General features: G+C 41.7%; 1 protein-coding gene across 1 annotated transcript in view; it reads right to left on the bottom strand.

The window, feature by feature from the left end:
* LOC100368169 (epididymis-specific alpha-mannosidase-like) overlaps window positions 1–26,482 on the bottom strand; it is a 103,550-nt gene that overhangs the window by 20,372 nt on the left and 56,696 nt on the right. The window contains exons 9-16 of the mRNA XM_085508137.1: window positions 23,550–23,742; window positions 22,926–23,065; window positions 6,953–7,221; window positions 6,012–6,206; window positions 5,328–5,480; window positions 1,989–2,094; window positions 1,191–1,307; window positions 223–439 (exon numbers count right to left, since the gene is read on the bottom strand). Coding sequence (XP_085364263.1) covers window positions 223–439; window positions 1,191–1,307; window positions 1,989–2,094; window positions 5,328–5,480; window positions 6,012–6,206; window positions 6,953–7,221; window positions 22,926–23,065; window positions 23,550–23,742 — 1,390 coding nt within the window. The remainder of the gene's footprint in view (window positions 1–222; window positions 440–1,190; window positions 1,308–1,988; window positions 2,095–5,327; window positions 5,481–6,011; window positions 6,207–6,952; window positions 7,222–22,925; window positions 23,066–23,549; window positions 23,743–26,482) is intronic.

Raw genomic sequence — 26,482 nt, 5'->3', positions numbered from 1 at the left:
AGTTTACATAGGTAAATTACTTCTTTGTTTGATGATGTGAAGCTGATGCCACATTGTCGCCATAATGAGACCACAATGAAGCAAAGCAATAATCACCTAACTTTTTAATGTCGCAATATTGATGCGATGCTGAAGCCATAACAATGCCATAATGACGCGATGGTGAAGCAAACCTGAGCTGAAGTGCAGGCAAAGCTTACGCGATAACTGTACTGTACTTACCAAGTTCTTTCAGTTCGTCATTACAACTCTGGTTTATAACAATTACAACAGGCGGATTCTCCAGCTCTAGCCATCCACGATGTTGCAGGTATGATGATCTTACTTTGTTGCCAAGTAACAACCAGAGGGTTGGCATTACAACAGAAGTATCATTCAAAGTGAGATTGTAATTCTGTGCCATTTCTTGGTTATTGATAAGTCTACGGTGTAACATCACCTGGAAATGTGAGAAGGTTGGTTATTTAGTAAATGGTACACAGTGAGTCACATATACATAGTGGAGTTTGTATGTAAACTGTCATTACATATTTGTCACATTCTGGCTCTGAGACATCAGTGGAACAGACAAATACGCAGACGCACTAACTACAAAGACTTTACTAATCTAAGTGTCCAAAAGTGGAAAGCAGGTGGCAATTATAAGACTTCACGTTACGTTGACCAGTTAATGTCTGTGAATTGTGTGCAACTATGTTACTTTGAGAACAAGGAATGTTCCACCACTCAAGTGAAAATCAACTAATTACACTGAATTTGACCAATCACCCAGAATTCAACTGGAACATTTACCAATCCCCCAAAATTCAACTGGGGAATTTAAAGAAAATGTACAGACATTAAATGTACTGGTATATAACAAATGTAATTATAAATACCAGCAAACCTGTTATGAATTTCAATCAATTTTATAGCTGCTAAATTTCACTCATAAATAAATACACATTCTAATTTGTTGATGATTTTCAGACCAAATGCTCACCAGTGACAAATTCTGTTCATTTTTGAAGCTTAAGCGAGGGAGTTGGACACAGCATATTGTTGTTTACAAATAGGCATCCACTGTCAGCTTTTGCAATTTTAGCATGCTTTGTTATCATCCCTTAGAACTCACTTCCCTTTCGAGTGCAGCTGACGACCCCTTCACTTCAACAAGCAATAGATGAAATACATTTTTGAGAGTGGCTTACCTCCATTTGACCATCTGTAAGACTACTGACACCATGGCTTCTCTCAGATAATAATGTCAATCTTAAATCTTTTTTTTCATCTTCAATGTAAGCTGTGCTAACCATTGGGTAGTAATTCTAATAAATAATAATGTGGAGAGTATGTAAATAATAATCAAGTAAATAAGTTTGTATTTAGTACAAAGTGAGTATTTAGTACAAAGTGAGTATTTAGTACAAAGTGAGTAATTAACTCCCATAAAAAAATGAATATCATTTTTATCAATAATTTATTGATTTTAGTATTTACATAATTATGGAGATTAATATGTTCATTTAGCTATTTAGCTTTAAGCCAGGTAAAAGCTAATTAAGGTTTATATTGCATTCACACTTTATAAGGTACCATCCCATGACCAATATAGTGTAGTGGCAATGTGAAGAAATCTTTTTTAGAAGTGACGTCTTTCTAAGAGAAAAAGAATTACATTTTGCATGGCAGTGCATGTTTTCTAAACATCAACTGAATACACTGAATCAGTCTCTACCAAAGGCAAATTTAAATATTCTAACATTTTTAACACTTGGTTTGGGTGAACGCTTGAACATCTATAATGATACTTTAATAAAAACATTAGAATGATAAATTGATCATTGACAATATTTCTGTCATACAATATATCACTTCAATGTCCGATGTAACAAAATAAACATTTTAAATGTATAAAACTTTGTGTCATAGTTTACCATGAATAAAAATGTATAGTTATAAATTGAATTATGCAAATCAGCTCATTAATAATGTAAATATATGCATACCTGTGCAATAGGTTCTGTAGTGTTTTTTCTGAAATTTCTTTTCATCATCTGGTAAGCATTCTCATCTGTGTAGATGACTTTTCCATTAGTTAGATTGGTAGAAAACCTAAATGATATAAGAGACCACACTGTCATTGATAGAAAATCCAAATGACATGAGAGGTCACACTGTGTCATTGATAGGTTGGCAGAAAATCTAAATGACATAACAGATGTCACACTGTGTCATTGATAGGTTAGTAGAAAACCTAAATGACATAACAGAGGTCACACTGTGTCATTGATAGGTTAGTAGAAAACCTAAATGACATGAGATGTCACACTGTGTCATTGATAGGTTAGTAGAAAACCTAAATGACATGAGAGGTCACACTGTGTCATTGATAGGTTAGTAGAAAACCTAAATGACATGAGAGGTCACACTGTGTTATTGATAGGTTAGTAGAAAACCTAAATGACATGAGAGGTCACACTGTGTCATTGATAGGTTAGTAGAAAACCTAAATGACATGAGAGGTCACACTGTGTCATTGATAGGTTAGTAGAAAACCTAAATGACATGAAAGGTCACACTGTGTTATTGATAGGTTAGTAGAAAACCTAAATGACATGAGAGGTCACACTGTGTCATTGATAGGTTAGTAGAAAACCTAAATGACATGACAGAGGTCATCCTGTGTCATTAATAGGTTGGTAGAAAACCTAAATGACATAAGAAGTCACACTGTGTCATTGATGGGTTAGTAGAAAACCTAAATGACATAACAGAGGTCACACTGTCATTGATAAGTTAGTAGAAAACCTGTATGACATAACAGAGGTCACACTGTGTCATTGATATGTAGGTAAAAAACCTAAATGACATAACAGAGGTCACATTGTCATTGATAGGTTGGTAAAAAATTTAAATGACATAACAGAGGTCACACTGTCATTGATAGGTTGGTAGAAAACCTAAATGACATAACAGAGGTCACACTGTATCTAGGTTGCTAGTAAACCTAAATGACATAACAGAGGTCACACTGTGTCATTGATAGGTTGGTAGAAAACCTAAATGACATAACAGAGGTCACACTGTCATTGATAGGTTGGTAGAAAACCTAAATGACATAACAGACGTCACAATGTGTTATTGATAGGTTCGTAGAAAACCTAAATGACATAACAGAGGTCACACTGTCATTGATAGGTTAGTAGAAAACCTGTATGACATAACAGAGGTCACACTATCATTGATAGGTTGGTAGAAAACCTAAATGACATAACAGAGGTCACACTGTCATTGATAGGTTGGTAGAAAACCTAAATGACATAACAGAGGTCACACTGTCATTGATAGGTTGGTAGAAAACCTAAATGACATAACAGAGGTCACACTGTCATTGATAGGTTAGTAGAAAACCTAAATGACATAACAGAGGTCACACTGTCATTGATAGGTTGGTAGAAAACCTAAATGACATAACAGAGGTCACACTGTCATTGATAGGTTGGTAGAAAACCTAAATGACATAACAGAGGTCACACTGTCACTGATAGGTTAGTAGAAAACCTAAATGACATAACAGAGGTCACACTGTCATTGATATGTTGGTAGAAAACCTAAATGACATAACAGAGGTCACACTGTGTTATTGATAGGTTGGTAGAAAACCTAAATGGCATAACAGAGATCACACTGTCATTGATAGGTTAGTAGAAAACCTAAATGACATAACAGAGGTCACACTGCCATTGATAGGTTGGTAGAAAACCTAAATGATATAACAGAGGTCACACTGTGTTATTGATAGGTTGGTAGAAAACCTAAATGACATAAGAGGTCACACTGTGTCATTGATAGGTTAGTAGAAAACCTAAATGACATAACAGAGGTCACACTATCATTGATAGATTGGTAAAAAACTTAAATGACATAACAGAGGTCACACTGTCATTGATAGGTTAGTAGAAAACCTAAATGACATAACAGAGGTCACACTGTGTCATTGATAGGTTGGGAGAAAACCTAAATGACATAACAGAGGTCACACTATCATTGATAGGTTGGTAGAAAACCTAAATGACATAACATAGGTCACACTGTCATTGATAGGTTGGTAGAAAACCTAAATGACATAACAGAGGTCACACTGTATCATTGATAGGTTAGTAGAAAACCTAAATGACATAACAGAGGTCACACTGTGTCATTGATAGGTTGGTAGAAACCCAAATGACATAACAGATGTCACACTGTCATTGATAGGTTGGTAGAAAACCTAAATGACATAACAGAGGTCACACTGTGTCATTGATAGGTTGGTAGAAAACCTAAATGACATAACAGAGGTCACACTGTGTCATTGATAGGTTAGTAGAAAACCCAAATGACATAACAGAGGTCACACTGTGTTATTGATAGGTTGGTAGAAAACCTAAATGACACAACAGAGGTCACACTGTCATTGATATGTTGGTAGAAAATCTAAATGACAGAACAGAGGTCACACTGTATCATTGATAGGTTGGTAGAAAACCTAAATGACATAACAGAGGTTACATTGTGTTATTGATAGGTTAGTGGAAAACCTAAATGACATAACAGAGGTCACACTGTGTCATTGATAAGTTGGTAGAAAACCTAAATGACATAACAGAGGTCACACTGTCATTGATAGGTTGGTAGAAAACCTAAATGACATAACAGAGGTCACACTGTGTTATTGATAGGTTAGTAGAAAACCCAAATGACATAAGAGGTCACATTATCGCATTGGGACTTTCCCTGTGATCTTAGGAAGACACACTGAATTTCATTGGTTCCTAGGGCAAAACAATGATTTTCAATAGTTTCTAGAGAAAAATATGATTTTCACTATGGTCATTTGGAGTCAGTGACTTTCATGAGATGTTCTAAAAAGTCACAGGGACTTTCACTAGCTGTCTTCTTAGGAAGACAGTGACTTTTATTGGGGTCCTTGAGAGTCACAGTGACTTTTATTTGGAAACCTGTTGAGTCATATTGACAATCACTTGGGGAGTCTTAGAGACATGACTTTTATTTGGAAACCTGTTGAGTCATATTGACAATCACTTGGGGAGTCTTAGAGACATGACTTTCTGGAAAATGGTGTTCTCACAAATGCACTCAAATCATCAAATTGCAAAATTCCTAAATTGAATAGAACATCAACAAATTCTTATTACATTTGACCCATATGAAACAAATGTATATGATACCTACCGGTATTACTTGAGTGTGAGATTTAAATGAGATTTGAATACATCATATAGCCACAAGCCCTTGTTAATCAACTCTTGATTTGTTAATCAACTATTGAATAATTCTCTTACCTTGTTATAAGTTCCTTGTTGATAGAGAGTGGTCCAACTCTAAACTGCAATTCAATATGTCCACATAAAGTCTCATCATCCTTGGCTTGTAATGGAGGTGTGTTAAATAAACGTACAATAACAGAAAACCGACTGATGTTTGGCTCAAGAAAACTGATAACAAAACATAATACTACATGTACTGAAATGCAATAAAATAGAATAGAATACATAGCAATCTAATCAAGTTGAAATTATTTCTTTCATGCATACATATTTTTTTATGACAAATATATAATTTTTTTTGTAATTTTTATGGTAGATTTGAAAAAAATTAAAGTGCCACAGTTGACACATCGATGCTGAGGACGTAGTATTAAATGAAAAATTTGACAACTTGTACATGTTGTAATGTATGCTTTTTTTATTTTCGGTACTAGACATGTAACAATCGGATCACTATTATGTACATACAATGTACTAATATGGCTGCAAACAATGATACACAATAATACCAGTATCTAGTACGACTCACATCTTCAAGACTTCAATGATAGGCCAAAAGATTTACTTTGATTTTGACCAAATACTGTCTGTCAATTGATTACTGGATTTTAAAATTGGGAACACTGTTGTGTGGGACTCACCAGACATGCATGTCCTGTTAATATGTTACTATTGTTATCAACTGTAATGTCATCTTACCTGTAGTAACTCTGTCTGGCTTCCTGCACATACTGTCCTTTTACTAGCTGGAGATCTACCTTGTTGTCAGTGACCATACGAGCTGACCCCATTGGTCGAAATACATAGTTATCAGATACAATGCCATGGGTTACATCGTAATTAGAATTGTACTCCTTGAATAAGTGACTTATTTTAACAGTTTTATCACTTGTTCTTCAAATAAATTATAAAAATAAAATAAAAAATTAAGTAATCAAATATATCATGCTTAAAAAAAACATTTAAATATGATTCAAACAGTTTTAGAACTTTCATATACATGTATATTGACATTACAAAAGTTTGTTAAAGAATGAGTAACTTTTTGTATAACACAGTTCTACTCCTTGATATCTAAGGTTTCTGACAATATGCATATAGTGTCTGGTATATGTATTCTTGTATGGGTGTGATTTATTGTATAGCCTTAGTGTAATTCCTTGACTTCAGTAACTTTTAATTCTGGTTACCAGAGTACAAACTTCTTCTGAACAAAAGAATATTATGCAAATCACATCCAGGCAGGATTATTATCCAATGAGAGTGTGACTTACTCAACAGCTCTCTCTAAAATGAATTATGATTGGTTGCTGATCTTTAGTTCTCAGGCTTGAACACAATTCATATAGGGCTAATGTAGGTATAGAGACATGAAGAGCCTGTTCAAATCAGACTCAAATAGAAATAATTCCAGAGTCACCAAATCTGAGTCAAACACTTTCAGTATTGGTACCGTAAAATCTGTATTAGAAGCAGCGTCCCTCATAGAAGTCACATCCATTCTTTTTGAACAATTGAGAACCAAAAATAGAAGCAGCATCCCTATCTGTTGCATTATACCATTTTAATAGAAGCTGTGGCTTCTAACACAGATATACTATAGTAGTAGCTATATAAATGAATGTAATACATTTCCTTACTTATCAGTAATAGAATACAACAGACTGGTTCCTTCATCAAACGTTACATCATAACAATTGTTACTAATGCCAGTTGTCTTCTTTTTCAGCTTTTTATTATTAAGTAGTCTAATTGGCTGCCTGTGAACTTTGCCCTCTGTGGCTTTATGATGTTGCAGTGTACTGTTGCTGCCACCAATGCTGATGAAGTAGGTTTTATAACCCACTGCTGGCAGGTCACTGTAGAAATACAGGTGAAAACTGTCGGCGGGATATGCTGGGGAGTTCACCTGAACAACAAATTGATACATCCACTTAGAAGTAGAATACTTTTCTTGCATTTCAAGTACTAATGTCTGTTTTGACAGCAATTTTAAGATATCTAACATAAATATATAGAAGTCAATGATAAAATGAAAGACCCAGAAAATAGAATTGTTTTCTAAAATTTATGCATGGAATAAAAATTGAGTCTTTTTGACTTCTGAAAATTCTGAAAAAAATCATCAACTATGGTTGCCACATTAACATTGTGGATGTAAGGATGTACCATACAATGGATATATAACTGAACTGGTAATCACAGGGTTGTGAGATGGAGTCCTGGCTATACCATGGTACAATGGTTATCACTGTGGACTAACAATCACAGGGTTGTGAGATGCAGTCCTGGCTATACCATGGTACAATGGTTATCACTGTGGACTGGCAATCACAGGGTTGTGAGATGCAGTCCTGGCTATACCATGGTACAATGGTTATCACTGTGGACTGGTAATCACAGGGTTGTGAGATGCAGTCCTGGCTATACCATGGTACAATGGTTATCACTGTGGACTGACAATCACAGGGTTGTGAGAAGGAGTCATGGCTATACCATGGTACAATGGTTATCACTGTGGACTGGCAATCACAGGGTTGTGAGATAGAGTCCTGGCTATACCATGGTACAATGGTAATCACTGTAGACTGACAATCACAGGGTTGTGAGATGCAGTCATGGCTATACCATGGTACAATGGTTATCACTGTGGACTGGCAATCACAGGGTTGTGAGATGCAGTCCTGGCTATACCATGGTACAATGGATATATAACTGAACTGGTAATCACAGGGTTGTGAGATGGAGTCTTGACTATACCATGGTACAATGGTTATCACTGTGGACTGGCAATCACAGGGTTGTGAGATGGATTCCTGGCTATACCATGGTACAATGGTTATCACTGTAGACTGACAATTACAGGGTTGTGAGATGCAGTCATGGCTATACCATGGTACAATGGTTATCACTGTGGACTGGCAATCACAGGGTTGTGAGATGCAGTCCTGGCTATACCATGGTACAATGGATATATAACTGAACTGGTAATCACAGGGTTGTGAGATGGAGTCTTGACTATACCATGGTACAATGGTTATCACTGTGGACTGGCAATCACAGGGTTGTGAGATGCAGTCCTGGCTATACCATGGTACAATGGATATATAACTGAACTGGTAATCACAGGGTTGTGAGATGCAATCCTGGCTATACCATGGTACAATGGTTATCACTGTGGACTGGCAATCACAGGGTTGTGAGATGCAGTCCTGGCTACACCATGGTACAATGGTTATCACTGTGGACTGGCAATCACAGGGTTGTGAGATGCAGTCATGGCTATACCATGGTACAATGGTTATCACTGTGGACTGGCAATCACAGGGTTGTGAGATGCAGTCCTGACTATACCATGGTACAATGGTTATCACTGTGGACTGGTAATCACAGGGTTGTGAGATGCAGTCCTGGCTATACCATGGTACAATGGTTATCACTGTGGACTGGCAATCACAGGGTTGTGAGATGCAGTCCTGGCTATACCATGGTACAATGGTTATCACTGTGGACTGGCAATCACAGGGTTGTGAGATGCAGTCATGGCTATACCATGGTACAATGGTTATCACTGTGGACTGGCAATCACAGGGTTGTGAGATGCAGTCATGGCTATACCATGGTACAATGGTTATCACTGTGGACTGGCAATCACAGGGTTGTGAGATGCAGTCATGGCTATACCATGGTACAATGGTTATCACTGTGGACTGGTAATCACAGGGTTGTGAGATGCAGTCCTGACTATACCATGGTACAATGGTTATCACTGTGGACTGGCAATCACAGGGTTGTGAGATAGAGTCCTGGCTATACCATAGTACAATGGTCATCACTGTGGACTGGTAATCACAGGGTTGTGAGATGCAGTCCTGGCTATACCATAGTACAATGGTTATCACTGTGGACTGGCAATCACAGGGTTGTGAGATGCAGTCATGGATATACCATGGTACAATGGTTATCACTGTGGACTGGCAATCACAGGGTTGTGAGATGCAGTCATGGCTATACCATGGTACAATGGTTATCACTGTGGACTGGTAATCACAGGGTTGTGAGATGCAGTCCTGACTATACCATGGTACAATGGTTATCACTGTGGACTGGCAATCACAGGGTTGTGAGATAGAGTCCTGGCTATACCATAGTACAATGGTCATCACTGTGGACTGGTAATCACAGGGTTGTGAGATGCAGTCCTGGCTATACCATAGTACAATGGTTATCACTGTGGACTGGTAATCACAGGGTTGTGAGATGCAGTCCTGACTATACCATGGTACAATGGTTATCACTGTGGACTGGCAATCACAGGGTTGTGAGATGCAGTCCTGGCTATACCATAGTACAATGGTTATCACTGTGGACTGGTAATCACAGGGTTGTGAGATGCAGTCCTGGCTACACCATGGTACAATGGTTATCACTGTGGACTGGTAATCACAGGGTTGTGAGATGCAGTCCTGGCTACACCATGGTACAATGGTTATCACTGTGGACTGGTAATCACAGGGTTGTGAGATGGAGTCCTGGCTATACCATGGTACAATGGTTATCACTGTGGACTGGCAATCACAGGGTTGTGAGATGCAGTCCTGGCTATACCATGGTACAATGTTTATCACTGTGGACTGGTAATCACAGGGTTGTGAGATGCAGTCCTGGCTACACCATGGTACAATGGTTATCACTGTGGACTGGTAATCACAGGGTTGTGAGATGGAGTCCTGGCTATACCATGGTACAATGGTAATCACTGTGGACTGGTAATCACATGGTTGTGAGATGGAGTCCTGGCTATACCATGGTACAATGGTTATCACTGTGGACTGGTAATCACAGGGTTGTGAGATAGAGTCCTGGCTATACCATAGTACAATGGTCATCACTGTGGACTGGTAATCACAGGGTTGTGAGATGCAGTCCTGGCTATACCATAGTACAATGGTTATCACTGTGGACTGGCAATCACAGGGTTGTGAGATGCAGTCCTGACTATACCATGGTACAATGGTTATCACTGTGGACTGGCAATCACAGGGTTGTGAGATGCAGTCCTGACTATACCATGGTACAATGGTTATCACTGTGGACTGGTAATCACTGGGTTGTGAGATAGAGTCATGGCTATACCATGGTACAATGGTTATCACTGTGGACTGGTAATCACAGGGTTGTGAGATAGAGTCCTGGCTATACCATAGTACAATGGTTATCACTGTGGACTGGCAATCACAGGGTTGTGAGATGCAGTCCTGGCTATACCATGGTACAATGGATATATAACTGAACTGGTAATCACAGGGTTGTGAGATGGAGTCTTGACTATACCATGGTACAATGGTTATCACTGTGGACTGGCAATCACAGGGTTGTGAGATGCAGTCCTGGCTATACCATGGTACAATGGATATATAACTGAACTGGTAATCACAGGGTTGTGAGATGCAGTCCTGGCTATACCATGGTACAATGGATATATAACTGAACTGGCAATCACAGGGTTGTGAGATGCAGTCCTGACTATACCATGGTACAATGGTTATCACTGTGGACTGGCAATCACAGGGTTGTGAGATGCAGTCCTGACTATACCATGGTACAATGGTTATCACTGTGGACTGACAATCACAGGGTTGTGAGATGCAGTCCTGGCTATACCATGGTACAATGGTTATCACTGTGGACTGGCAATCACAGGGTTGTGAGATGCAGTCCTGACTATACCATGGTACAATGGTTATCACTGTGAACTGACAATCACAGGGTTGTGAGATGCAGTCCTGACTATACCATGGTACAATGGTTATCACTGTGGACTGACAATCACAGGGTTGTGAGATGTAGTCCTGGCTATACCATGGCACAATGGTTATCACTGTGGACTGACAATCACAGGGTTGTGAGATGCAGTCCTGGCTATACCATGGTACAATGGTTATCACTGTGGACTGGTAATCACAGGGTTGTGAGATGGAGTCCTGGCTATACCATGGTACAATGGTTATCACCGTGGACTGGTAATCACAGGGTTGTGAGATAGAGTCCTGGCTATACCATGGTACAATGGATATATAACTGAACTGGTAATCACAGGGTTGTGAGATGCAGTCCTGGCTATACCATGGTACAATGGATATATAACTGAACTGGTAATCACAGGGTTGTGAGATGGAGTCTTGACTATACCATGGTACAATGGTTATCACTGTGGACTGGCAATCACAGGGTTGTGAGATGCAGTCCTGGCTATACCATGGTACAATGGATATATAACTGAACTGGTAATCACAGGGTTGTGAGATGCAGTCCTGGCTATACCATGGTACAATGGTTATCACTGTGGACTGGCAATCACAGGGTTGTGAGATGCAGTCCTGGCTATACCATGGTACAACGGTTATCTCTGTGGACTGGTAATCACAGGGTTGTGAGAAGGAGTCATGGCTATACCATGGTACAATGGTTATCACTGTGGACTGGCAATCACAGGGTTGTGAGATGCAGTCCTGACTATACCATGGTACAATGGTTATCACTGTGGACTGGCAATCACAGGGTTGTGAGATGCAGTCCTGGCTATACCATGGTACAATGGTAATAACTGTGGACTGGCAATCACAGGGTTGTGAGATGCAGTCCTGACTATACCATGGTACAATGGTTATCACTGTGGACTGGCAATCACAGGGTTGTGAGATGCAGTCCTGACTATACCATGGTACAATGGTTATCACTGTGGACTGGCAATCACAGGGTTGTGAGATGCAGTCCTGACTATACCATGGTACAATGGTTATCACTGTGGACTGGCAATCACAGGGTTGTGAGAAGTAGTCCTGGCTATACCATGGCACAATGGTTATCACTGTGGACTGACAATCACAGGGTTGTGAGATGCAGTCCTGGCTATACCATGGTACAATGGTTATCACTGTGGACTGGTAATCACAGGGTTGTGAGATGCAGTCCTGGCTATACCATGGTACAATGGTTATCACTGTGGACTGGCAATCACAGGGTTGTGAGATGCAGTCCTGGCTATACCATGGTACAACGGTTATCACTGTGGACTGGTAATCACAGGGTTGTGAGAAGGAGTCATGGCTATACCATGGTACAATGGTTATCACTGTGGACTGGCAATCACAGGGTTGTGAGATGCAGTCCTGACTATACCATGGTACAATGGTTATCACTGTGGACTGGCAATCACAGGGTTGTGAGATGCAGTCCTGGCTATACCATGGTACAATGGTAATCACTGTGGACTGGCAATCACAGGGTTGTGAGATGCAGTCCTGACTATACCATGGTACAATGGTTATCACTGTGGACTGGCAATCACAGGGTTGTGAGATGCAGTCCTGACTATACCATGGTACAATGGTTATCACTGTGGACTGGCAATCACAGGGTTGTGAGATGCAGTCCTGGCTATACCATGGTACAATGGTTATCACTATGGACTGGTAATCACAGGGTTGTGAGATGCAGTCCTGGCTATACCATAGTACAATGGTTATCACTGTGGACTGGCAATCACAGGGTTGTGAGATGCAGTCCTGGCTACACCATGGTACAATCGTTATCACTGTGGACTGGCAATCACAGGGTTGTGAGATGCAGTCATGGCTATACCATGGTACAATGGTTATCACTGTGGACTGGCAATCACAGGGTTGTGAGATGCAGCCCTGGCTATACCATGGTACAATGGTCATCACTGTGGACTGGTAATCACAGGGTTGTGAGATGCAGTCCTGACTATACCATGATACAATGGTTATCACTGTGGACTGGCAATCACAGGGTTGTGAGATGCAGTCCTGACTATACCATGGTACAATGGTTATCACTGTGGACTGGCAATCACAGGGTTGTGAGATGCAGTCCTGGCTATACCATGGTACAATGGTTATCACTGTGGACTGGCAATCACAGGGTTGTGAGATGCAGTCCTGACTATACCATGGTACAATGGTTATCACTGTGGACTGACAATCACAGGGTTGTGAGATGCAGTCCTGGCTATACCATGGTACAATGGTTATCACTGTGGACTGGTAATCACAGGGTTGTGAGATGCAGTCCTGGCTATACCATGGTACAATGGTTATCACTGTGAACTGCAAATCACAGGGTTGTGAGATGCAGTCCTGACTATACCATGGTACAATGGTTATCACTGTGGACTGGTAATCACAGGGTTGTGAGATGCAGTCCTGGCTATACCATGGTACAATGGTTATCACTGTGGACTGGCAATCACAGGGTTGTGAGATGCAGTCCTGGCTATACCATGGTACATTGGTTATCACTGTGGACTGGCAATCAAAGGGTTGTGAGATGCAGTCCTGACTGTACCATGGTACAATGGTATCACTGTGGACTGGTAATCACAGGGTTGTGAGATGGAGTCCTGGCTATACCATGGTACAATGGTTATCACTGTGGACTGGTAATCACAGGGTTGTGAGATGGAGTCCTGGCTATACCATACTACAATAGTTATCACTGTGGACTGGTAATCACAGGGTTGTGAGATGCAGTCCTGGCTATACCATGGTACAATGGTTATCACTGTGGACTGGCAATCACAGGGTTGTGAGATGCAGTCCTGGCTATACCATGGTACAATGGTTATCACTGTGGACTGGCAATCACAGGGTTGTGAGATGCAGTCCTGACTATACCATGGTACAATGGTTATCACTGTGGACTGGTAATCACAGGGTTGTGAGATGCAGTCCTGACTATACCATGGTACAATGGTTATCACTGTGGACTGGCAATCACAGGGTTGTGAGATGCAGTCCTGGCTATACCATGGTACAATGGTTATCACTGTGGACTGGCAATCACAGGGTTGTGAGATGCACTCCTGACTATACCATGGTACAATGGTTATCACTGTGGACTGACAATCACAGGGTTGTGAGATGCAGTCCTGGCTATACCATGGTACAATGGTTATCACTGTGGACTGACAATCACAGGGTTGTGAGATGCAGTCCTGGCTATACCATGGTACAATGGTTATCACTGTGGACTGGCAATCACAGGGTTGTGAGATGCAGTCCTGGCTATACCATGGTACAATGGTTATCACTGTGGACTGGCAATCACAGGGTTGTGAGATGCAGTCCTGGCTATACCATGGTACAATGGTTATCACTGTGGACTGGCAATCACAGGGTTGTGAGATGCAGTCCTGACTATACCATGGTACAATGGTTATCACTGTGGACTGACAATCACAGGGTTGTGAGATGGAGTCCTGGCTATACCATGGTACAATGGTTATCACTGTGGACTGGCAATCACAGGGTTGTGAGATGCAGTCCTGGCTATACCATGGTACAACGGTTATCACTGTGGACTGGTAATCACAGGGTTGTGAGAAGGAGTCATGGCTATACCATGGTACAATGGTTATCACTGTGGACTGGCAATCACAGGATTGTGAGATGCAGTCCTGACTATACCATGGTACAATGGTTATCACTGTGGACTGGCAATCACAGGGTTGTGAGATGCAGTCCTGGCTATACCATGGTACAATGGTAATAAATGTGGACTGGCAATCACAGGGTTGTGAGATGCAGTCCTGACTATACCATGGTACAATGGTTATCACTGTGGACTGGCAATCACAGGGTTGTGAGATGCAGTCCTGACTATACCATGGTACAATGGTTATCACTGTGGACTGGCAATCACAGGGTTGTGAGATGCAGTCCTGACTATACCATGGTACAATGGTTATCACTGTGGACTGGCAATCACAGGGTTGTGAGATGTAGTCCTGGCTATACCATGGCACAATGGTTATCACTGTGGACTGACAATCACAGGGTTGTGAGATGCAGTCCTGGCTATACCATGGTACAATGGTTATCACTGTGGACTGGTAATCACAGGGTTGTGAGATGCAGTCCTGGCTATACCATGGTACAATGGTTATCACTGTGGACTGGCAATCACAGGGTTGTGAGATGCAGTCCTGGCTATACCATGGTACAACGGTTATCACTGTGGACTGGTAATCACAGGGTTGTGAGAAGGAGTCATGGCTATACCATGGTACAATGGTTATCACTGTGGACTGGCAATCACAGGGTTGTGAGATGCAGTCCTGACTATACCATGGTACAATGGTTATCACTGTGGACTGGCAATCACAGGGTTGTGAGATGCAGTCCTGGCTATACCATGGTACAATGGTAATCACTGTGGACTGGCAATCACAGGGTTGTGAGATGCAGTCCTGACTATACCATGGTACAATGGTTATCACTGTGGACTGGCAATCACAGGGTTGTGAGATGCAGTCCTGACTATACCATGGTACAATGGTTATCACTGTGGACTGGCAATCACAGGGTTGTGAGATGCAGTCCTGGCTATACCATGGTACAATGGTTATCACTATGGACTGGTAATCACAGGGTTGTGAGATGCAGTCCTGGCTATACCATAGTACAATGGTTATCACTGTGGACTGGCAATCACAGGGTTGTGAGATGCAGTCCTGGCTACACCATGGTACAATCGTTATCACTGTGGACTGGCAATCACAGGGTTGTGAGATGCAGTCATGGCTATACCATGGTACAATGGTTATCACTGTGGACTGGCAATCACGGGGTTGTGAGATGCAGCCCTGGCTATACCATGGTACAATGGTCATCACTGTGGACTGGTAATCACAGGGTTGTGAGATGCAGTCCTGACTATACCATGGTACAATGGTTATCACTGTGGACTGGCAATCACAGGGTTGTGAGATGCAGTCCTGACTATACCATGGTACAATGGTTATCACTGTGGACTGGCAATCACAGGGTTGCGAGATGCAGTCCTGGCTATACCATGGTACAATGGTTATCACTGTGGACTGGCAATCACAGGGTTGTGAGATGCAGTCCTGACTATACCATGGTACAATGGTTATCACTGTGGACTGGTAATCACAGGGTTGTGAGATGCAGTCCTGGCTATACCATGGTACAATGGTTATCACTGTGGACTGGCAATCACAGGGTTGTGAGATGCAGTCCTGGCTATACCATGGTACATTGGTTATCACTGTGGACTGGCAATCACAGGGTTGTGAGATGCAGTCCTGACTATACCATGGTACAATGGTATCACTGTGGACTGGTAATCACAGGGTTGTGAGATGGAGTCCTGGCTATACCATGGTACAATGGTTATCACTGTGGACTGGTAATCACAGGGTTGTGAGATGGAGTCCTGGCTATACCATACTACAATAGTTATCACTGTGGACTGGTAATCACAGGGTTGTGAGATGCAGTCCTGGCTATACCATGGTACAATGGTTATCACTGTGGACTGGCAATCACAGGGTTATGAGATGCAGTCCTGGCTATACCATGGTACAATGGTTATCACTGTGGACTGGCAATCACAGGGTTGTGAGATGCAGTCCTGACTATACCAAGGTACAATGGTTATCACTGTGGACTGGTAATCACAGGGTTGTGAGATGCAGTCCTGACTATACCATGGTACAATGGTTATCACTGTGGACTGGCAATCACAGGGTTGTGAGATGCAGTCCTGGCTATACCATGGTACAATGGTTATCACTGTGGACTGGCAATCACAGGGTTGTGAGATGCAGTCCTGACTATACCATGGTACAATGGTTATCACTGTGGACTGGCAATCACAGGGTTGTGAGATGCAGTCCTGGCTATACCATGGTACAATGGTAATCACTGTGGACTGACAATCACAGGGTTGTGAGATGCAGTCCTGGCTATACCATGGTACAATGGTTATCACTGTGGACTGGCAATCACAGGGTTGTGAGATGCAGTCCTGGCTATACCATGGTACAATGGTTATCACTGTGGACTGGCAATCACAGGGTTGTGAGATGCAGTCCTGGCTATACCATGGTACAATGGTTATCACTGTGGACTGGCAATCACAGGGTTGTGAGATGCAGTCCTGACTATACCATGGTACAATGGTTATCACTGTGGACTGACAATCACAGGGTTGTGAGATGGAGTCCTGGCTATACCATGGTACAATGGTTATCACTGTGGACTGGCAATCACAGGGTTGTGAGATGCAGTCCTGGCTATACCATGGTACAACGGTTATCACTGTGGACTGGTAATCACAGGGTTGTGAGAAGGAGTCATGGCTATACCATGGTACAATGGTTATCACTGTGGACTGGCAATCACAGGGTTGTGAGATGCAGTCCTGACTATACCATGGTACAATGGTTATCACTGTGGACTGGCAATCACAGGGTTGTGAGATGTAGTCCTGGCTATACCATGGCACAATGGTTATCACTGTGGACTGACAATCACAGGGTTGTGAGATGCAGTCCTGGCTATACCATGGTACAATGGTTATCACTGTGGACTGGCAATCACAGGGTTGTGAGATGCAGTCCTGGCTATACCATGGTACAACGGTTATCACTGTGGACTGGTAATCACAGGGTTGTGAGAAGGAGTCATGGCTATACCATGGTACAATGGTTATCACTGTGGACTGGCAATCACAGGGTTGTGAGATGCAGTCCTGACTATACCATGGTACAATGGTTATCAATGTGGACTGGCAATCACAGGGTTGTGAGATGCAGTCCTGGCTATACCATGGTACAATGGTAATCACTGTGGACTGGCAATCACAGGGTTGTGAGATGCAGTCCTGACTATACCATGGTACAATGGTTATCACTGTGGACTGGCAATCACAGGGTTGTGAGATGCAGTCCTGACTATACCATGGTACAATGGTTATCACTGTGGACTGGCAATCACAGGGTTGTCAGATGCAGTCCTGGCTATACCATGGTACAATGGTTATCACTATGGACTGGTAATCACAGGGTTGTGAGATGCAGTCCTGGCTATACCATAGTACAATGGTTATCACTGTGGACTGGCAATCACAGGGTTGTGAGATGCAGTCCTGGCTATACCATGGTACAATGGTTATCACTGTGGACTGGCAATCACAGGGTTGTGAGATGCAGTCCTGGCTATACCATGGTACAATCGTTATCACTGTGGACTGGCAATCACAGTGTTGTGAGATGCAGTCATGGCTATACCATGGTACAATGGTTATCACTGTGGACTGGCAATCACAGGGTTGTGAGATGCAGCCCTGGCTATACCATGGTACAATGGTCATCACTGTGGACTGGTAATCACAGGGTTGTGAGATGCAGTCCTGACTATACCATGGTACAATGGTTATCACTGTGGACTGGCAATCACAGGGTTGTGAGATGCAGTCCTGACTATACCATGGTACAATGGTTATCACTGTGGACTGGCAATCACAGGGTTGTGAGATGCAGTCCTGGCTATACCATGGTACAATGGTTATCACTGTGGACTGGCAATCACAGGGTTGTGAGATGCAGTCCTGAGTATACCATGGTACAATGGTTATCACTGTGGACTGACAATCACAGGGTTGTGAGATGCAGTCCTGGCTATACCATGGTACAATGGTTATCACTGTGGACTGGTAATCACAGGGTTGTGAGATGCAGTCCTGGCTATACCATGGTACAATGGTTATCACTGTGAACTGCAAATCACAGGGTTGTGAGATGCAGTCCTGACTATACCATGGTACAATGGTTATCACTGTGGACTGGTAATCACAGGGTTGTGAGATGCAGTCCTGGCTATACCATGGTACAATGGTTATCACTGTGGACTGGCAATCACAGGGTTGTGAGATGCAGTCCTGGCTATACCATGGTACATTGGTTATCACTGTGGACTGGCAATCACAGGGTTGTGAGATGCAGTCCTGACTATACCATGGTACAATGGTATCACTGTGGACTGGTAATCACAGGGTTGTGAGATGGAGTCCTGGCTATACCATGGTACAATGGTTATCACTGTGGACTGGTAATCACAGGGTTGTGAGATGGAGTCCTGGCTATACCATACTACAATAGTTATCACTGTGGACTGGTAATCACAGGGTTGTGAGATGCAGTCCTGGCTATACCATGGTACAATGGTTATCACTGTGGACTGGCAATCACAGGGTTGTGAGATGCAGTCCTGGCTATACCATGGTACAATGGTTATCACTGTGGACTGGCAATCACAGGGTTGTGAGATGCAGTCCTGACTATACCATGGTACAATGGTTATCACTGTGGACTGGTAATCACAGGGTTGTGAGATGCAGTCCTGACTATACCATGGTACAATGGTTATCACTGTGGACTGGCAATCACAGGGTTGTGAGATGCAGTCCTGGCTATACCATGGTACAATGGTTATCACTGTGGACTGGCAATCACAGGGTTGTGAGATGCAGTCCTGACTATACCATGGTACAATGGTTATCACTGTGGACTGACAATCACAGGGTTGTGAGATGCAGTCCTGGCTATACCATGGTACAATGGTTATCACTGTGGACTGACAATCACAGGGTTGTGAGATAGAGTCCTGGCTATACCATAGTACAATGGTTATCACTATAGACTGGCAATCACAGGGTTGTGAGATGCAGTCCTGGCTATACCATAGTACAATGGTTATCACTGTAGACTGGCAATCACAGGGTTGTGAGATGCAGTCCTGACTATACCATGGTACAATGGTTATCACTGTGGACTGGTAATCACAGGGTTGTGAGATGGAGTCCTGGCTATACCATGGTACAATGGTTATCACTGTGGACTGGCAATCACAGGGTTGTGAGATGCAGTCCTGGCTATACCATGGTACAATGGTTATCACTATGGACTGGTAATCACAGGGTTGTGAGATGCAGTCCTGGCTATACCATAGTACAATGGTTATCACTGTGGACTGGCAATCCCAGGGTTGTGAGATGCAGTCCTGGCTATACCATGGTACAATGGTTATCACTGTGGACTGGCAATCACAGGGTTGTGAGATGCAGTCCTGGCTATACCATGGTACAATGGTAATCACTGTGGACTGGCAATCACAGGGTTGTGAGATGCAGTCCTGACTATACCATGGTACAATGGTTATCACTGTGGACTGGCAATCACAGGGTTGTGAGATGCAGTCCTGGCTATACCATGGTACAATGGTAATCACTGTGGACTGGCAATCACAGGGTTGTGAGATGGATTCCTGGCTATACCATGGTACAATGGTTATCACTGTGGACTGGCAATCACAGGATTGTGAGATGCAGTCCTGGCTATACCATGGTACAATGGTTATCACTGTGGACTGGCAATCACAGGGTTGTGAGATGCAGTCATGGCTATACCATGGTACAATGGTTATCACTGTGGACTGACAATCACAGGATTGTGAGATGCAGTCCTGGCTATACCATGGTACAATGGTTATCACTGTGGACTGGCAATCACAGGGTTGTGAGATGCAGTCCTGGCTATACCATGGTACAATGGTAATCACTGTGGACTGGCAATCACAGGGTTGTGAGATGGATTCCTGGCTATACCATGGTACAATGGTTATCACTGTAGACTGGCAATCACAGGGTTGTGAGATGCAGTCCTGGCTATACCATGGTACAATGGTTATCACTGTGGACTGGCAATCACAGGGTTGTGAGATGGAGTCCTGGCTATACATGTACCATGGTACAATGGTTATCACTGTGGACTGCTAATCACAGGGTTGTAAGATGCAGTCCTGGCTATACCATAGTACAATGGTAATCACTGTGGACTGGCAATCACAGGGTTGTGAGATGGATTCCTGGCTATACCATGGTACAATGGTTATCACTGTGGACTGGCAATCACAGGGTTGTAAGATGGAGTCCTGGCTATACATGTACCATGGTACAATGGTTATCACTGTGGACTGCTAATCACATGGTTGAGAGATGGAGTCCTGGCTATACCATAGTACAATGGTTATCACTGTGGACTGGCAATCACAGGGTTGTGAGATGGAGTCCTGGCTATACCATGGTACAATGGTTATCACTGTGGACTGGCAATCACAGGGTTGTGAGATGCAGTCATGGCTATACCATGGTACAATGGTTATCACTGTGGACTGACAATCACAGGATTGTGAGATGCAGTCCTGGCTATACCATGGTACAATGGTTATCACTGTGGACTGGCAATCACAGGGTTGTGAGATGCAGTCCTGGCTATACCATGGTACAATGGTAATCACTGTGGACTGGCAATCACAGGGTTGTGAGATGGATTCCTGGCTATACCATGGTACAATGGTTATCACTATGGACTGGCAATCACAGGGTTGTGAGATGGATTCCTGGCTATACCATGGTACAATGGTTATCACTGTGGACTGGCAATCACAGGATTGTGAGATTGCAGTCCTGGCTATACCATGGTACAATGGTTATCACTGTGGACTGGCAATCACAGGGTTGTGAGATGCAGTCATGGCTATACCATGGTACAATGGTTATCACTGTGGACTGACAATCACAGGATTGTGAGATGTAGTCCTGGCTATACCATGGTACAATGGTTATCACTGTGGACTGGCAATCACAGGGTTGTGAGATGCAGTCCTGGCTATACCATGGTACAATGGTAATCACTGTGGACTGGCAATCACAGGGTTGTGAGATGGATTCCTGGCTATACCATGGTACAATGGTTATCACTGTAGACTGGCAATCACAGGGTTGTGAGATGCAGTCCTGGCTATACCATGGTACAATGGTTATCACTGTGGACTGGCAATCACAGGGTTGTGAGATGGAGTCCTGGCTATACATGTACCATGGTACAATGGTTATCACTGTGGACTGCTAATCACAGGGTTGTAAGATGCAGTCCTGGCTATACCATAGTACAATGGTAATCACTGTGGACTGGCAATCACAGGGTTGTGAGATGGATTCCTGGCTATACCATGGTACAATGGTTATCACTGTGGACTGGCAATCACAGGGTTGTGAGATGGAGTCCTGGCTATACATGTACCATGGTACAATGGTTATCACTGTGGACTGCTAATCACATGGTTGAGAGATGGAGTCCTGGCTATACCATAGTACAATGGTTATCACTGTGGACTGGCAATCACAGGGTTGTGAGATGGAGTCCTGGCTATACCATGGTACAATGGTTATCACTATGGACTGGCAATCACAGGGTTGTGAGACGGAGTCCTGGCTATACCATGGTACAATGGTTATCACTATGGACTGGCAATCACAGGGTTGTGAGACGGAGTCCTGGCTATACCATGGTACAATGGTTATCACTGTGGACTGGCAACCACAGGGTTGTAAGTTTTTGTTTGGTGTTGTATCATTTGGCAAGGTACTTTACTCCTACTGCTTCTCACTACCCAGGAGTAAATAAAGATCTGTTACAAAATGTTAGTACATGTGTACCTGTATATGGCAGCCGGGGCTGTGTGCTCCCTCGGTAGTTGAGATGGCAAATAATCTTTGATAAGTACAGACCAACTATAACCAGAGTTAAATAATGTGCAGTGCCTTTGAGTGTGACTACATTGTTATAACAATGTCAAGGATTTGCAATTAGGGATAATAATTTATACAAGCCTTATATTGACAAAACAAAGTCAAACATGTTATGTATGCTATGTATCTCACCTGTGCTGGTACGTTACTGCCATCAGAATCTTTGACTGATACTTGTTGTGTAGAGACATTAATATGTACATATCTTTTGACACTCCATCCTAATGGGTTATACACTATGATGGGAATAGTGCTGTTTTCATTTGCAATGCCTGCAAAAACAAATTATGAAATTATATTAATAAAACTTGGAAAAATAATAATTATAAATTTGATCCGGACTATGGAAGGCAATGATGTCTATTAAGTACATTATTGTTTTTTATCTAATTTTTTAGCCATGTGAGTGCATTCCTAAGTAAACTTGACAGGTGATAGACTATTTATATTATTAAGGTTATAGATGAGAAAGTAATGCCAGGGTAATCTGCTTTCCAGGTTAGTTGAATTTTCTGCTACCCGATAGTAATAAAATTTCTAGTCAAGGACTGGTAGGAGTAATTTATAGTATGTTATACTTCGTACATTCTGTATAAAAATGTAATCTGTTCTGAAGCTAAAGCCTGGAGTAATTTGCATGTATTCAGAACATCAAATATTTGACCTAAGACACACGTAAAGCTACTGTACAGGAATGAACTAAGAATGCATCTTTAGTTGTTTGTGTGCATATAAAATCACATTACAAAAAAATACCTGTGTTTTTGTCATCATTCAGAACTTGTGATGAGAGCTTATCACTATGGCAACCCTCACTAGGTGATACAAGATCTGACATCATTTCTGCCATGGCATCTGTTGCATTGTCAAACCCTTCTTTAAGATGTTGTATATACATAATTTTCACAGCAGGAGATTCAGTTCCTGGAACGCCATCGTGATGCTGTACCTACAACACCAAATATAGTCATGGTAATACTATGAAACCAATTTGATTTTGCACGATAGAAATTGTTGAAAAATCAGTGGGGTTCATTGGATTTGAAAGTCATATGTCTCATGTACAAATGTATTTTGGTAAAAAAATTATGTAAATTTAACACACAGGACTAGTTCAGGTGTGACTTAACATTAAAATTAGTTGACCACCAACTAACTTTGCTTTTTCATGAAAAAATTATAATTTTTGAAGTAGTATTATTATTATCAATGATTTCAAATTATTCTTTGTAGTTATATTTACCACCTGCAATATTAATATGAGATATATATTTTATTTAGTAAGATTTACATCACATCTATTGCACAATTCAGATATGTGTCAGTTTTGAAAGTAAGATAAGATTGAGTTACACTCGAACTGCACTGTTAACCTTAAACACAGTTAGGATATGTTAAGTTACACTCGAACTGCACTGTTAACCTTAAGGACAGTTAGGATATGTTAAGTTACACTCGAACTGCACTGTTAACCTTAAGGACAGTTAGGATATGTTAAGTTACACTCGAACTGCACTGTTAACCTTAAGGACAGTTAGGATATGTTAAGTTACACTCGAACTGCACTGTTAACCTTAAGGACAGTTAGGATATGTTAAGTTACACTCGAACTGCACTGTTAACCTTAAGGACAGTTAGGATATGTTAAGTTACACTCAAACTGCACTGTTAACCTTAAGTACAGTTAGGATATGTTAAGTTACACTCGAACTGCACTGTTAACCTTAAACACAGTTAGGATATGTTAAGTTACACTCAAACTGCACTGTTAACCTTAAACACAGTTAGGATATGTTAAGTTACACTCGGACTGCACTGTTATCCTTAAGGACAGTTAGGATATGTTAAGTTACACTTGAACTGCACTGTTAACCTTAAGGACAGTTAGGATATGTTAAGTTACACTCGGACTGCACTGTTAACCTTAAGGACAGTTAGGATATGTTAAGTTATACACTCGGACTGCACTGTTAACCTTAAGGACAGTTAGGATATGTTAAGTTACACTCGAACTGCACTGTTAACCTTAAGGACAGTTAGGATATGTTAAGTTACACTCGAACTGCACTGTTAACCTTAAGGACAGTTAGGATATGTTAAGTTACACTCGAACTGCACTGTTAACCTTAAGGACAGTTAGGATATGTTAAGTTACACTCGGACTGCACTGTTATCCTTAAGGACAGTTAGGATATGTTAAGTTACACTCGGACTGCACTGTTATCCTTAAGGACAGTTAGGATATGTTAAGTTACACTCGGACTGCACTGTTATCCTTAAGGACAGTTAGGATATGTTAAGTTACACTCGGACTGCACTGTTATCCTTAAGGACAGTTAGGATATGTTAAGTTACACTCGGACTGCACTGTTAACCTTAAGGACAGTTAGGATATGTTAAGTTACACTCGGACTGCACTGTTAACCTTAAGGACAGTTAGGATATGTTAAGTTACACTTGAACTGCACTGTTAACCTTAAGGACAGTTAGGATATGTTAAGTTACACTCGGACTGCACTGTTAACCTTAAGGACAGTTAGGATATGTTAAGTTACACTCGGACTGCACTGTTAACCTTAAGGACAGTTAGGATATGTTAAGTTACACTCGAACTGCACTGTTAACCTTAAGGACAGTTAGGATATGTTAAGTTACACTCGAACTGCACTGTTAACCTTAAGGACAGTTAGGATATGTTAAGTTACACTTGAACTGCACTGTTAACCTTAAGGACAGTTAGGATATGTTAAGTTACACTCGAACTGCACTGTTAACCTTAAGGACAGTTAGGATATGTTAAGTTACACTCGAACTGCACTGTTAACCTTAAGGACAGTTAGGATATGTTAAGTTACACTCGAACTGCACTGTTAACCTTAAGGACAGTTAGGATATGTTAAGTTACACTCGAACTGCACTGTTAACCTTAAGGACAGTTAGGATATGTTAAGTTACACTCGAACTGCACTGTTAACCTTAAGGACAGTTAGGATATGTTAAGTTACACTTGAACTGCACTGTTAACCTTAAGGACAGTTAGGATATGTTAAGTTACACTCGGACTGCACTGTTATCCTTAAGGACAGTTAGGATATGTTAAGTTACACTCGGACTGCACTGTTATCCTTAAGGACAGTTAGGATATGTTAAGTTACACTCGGACTGCACTGTTAACCTTAAGGACAGTTAGGATATGTTAAGTTACACTCGAACTGCACTGTTAACCTTAAGGACAGTTAGGATATGTTAAGTTACACTCGGACTGCACTGTTATCCTTAAGGACAGTTAGGATATGTTAAGTTACACTCGAACTGCACTGTTAACCTTAAGGACAGTTAGGATATGTTAAGTTACACTCGAACTGCACTGTTAACCTTAAGGACAGTTAGGATATGTTAAGTTACACTCGAACTGCACTGTTAACCTTAAGGACAGTTAGGATATGTTAAGTTACACTTGAACTGCACTGTTAACCTTAAGGACAGTTAGGATATGTTAAGTTACACTCGGACTGCACTGTTATCCTTAAGGACAGTTAGGATATGTTAAGTTACACTCGGACTGCACTGTTATCCTTAAGGACAGTTAGGATATGTTAAGTTACACTCGGACTGCACTGTTAACCTTAAGGACAGTTAGGATATGTTAAGTTACACTCGAACTGCACTGTTAACCTTAAGGACAGTTA

Source organism: Saccoglossus kowalevskii, chromosome 14 (assembly GCF_978046115.1).
Source record: "Saccoglossus kowalevskii chromosome 14, keSacKowa6.1, whole genome shotgun sequence".
Taxonomy (NCBI): Eukaryota; Metazoa; Hemichordata; class Enteropneusta; family Harrimaniidae; genus Saccoglossus; species Saccoglossus kowalevskii.
The sequence above is the reverse complement of the archived record's forward strand: the minus strand, read 5'-3'. Positions and strand labels throughout refer to the sequence as shown.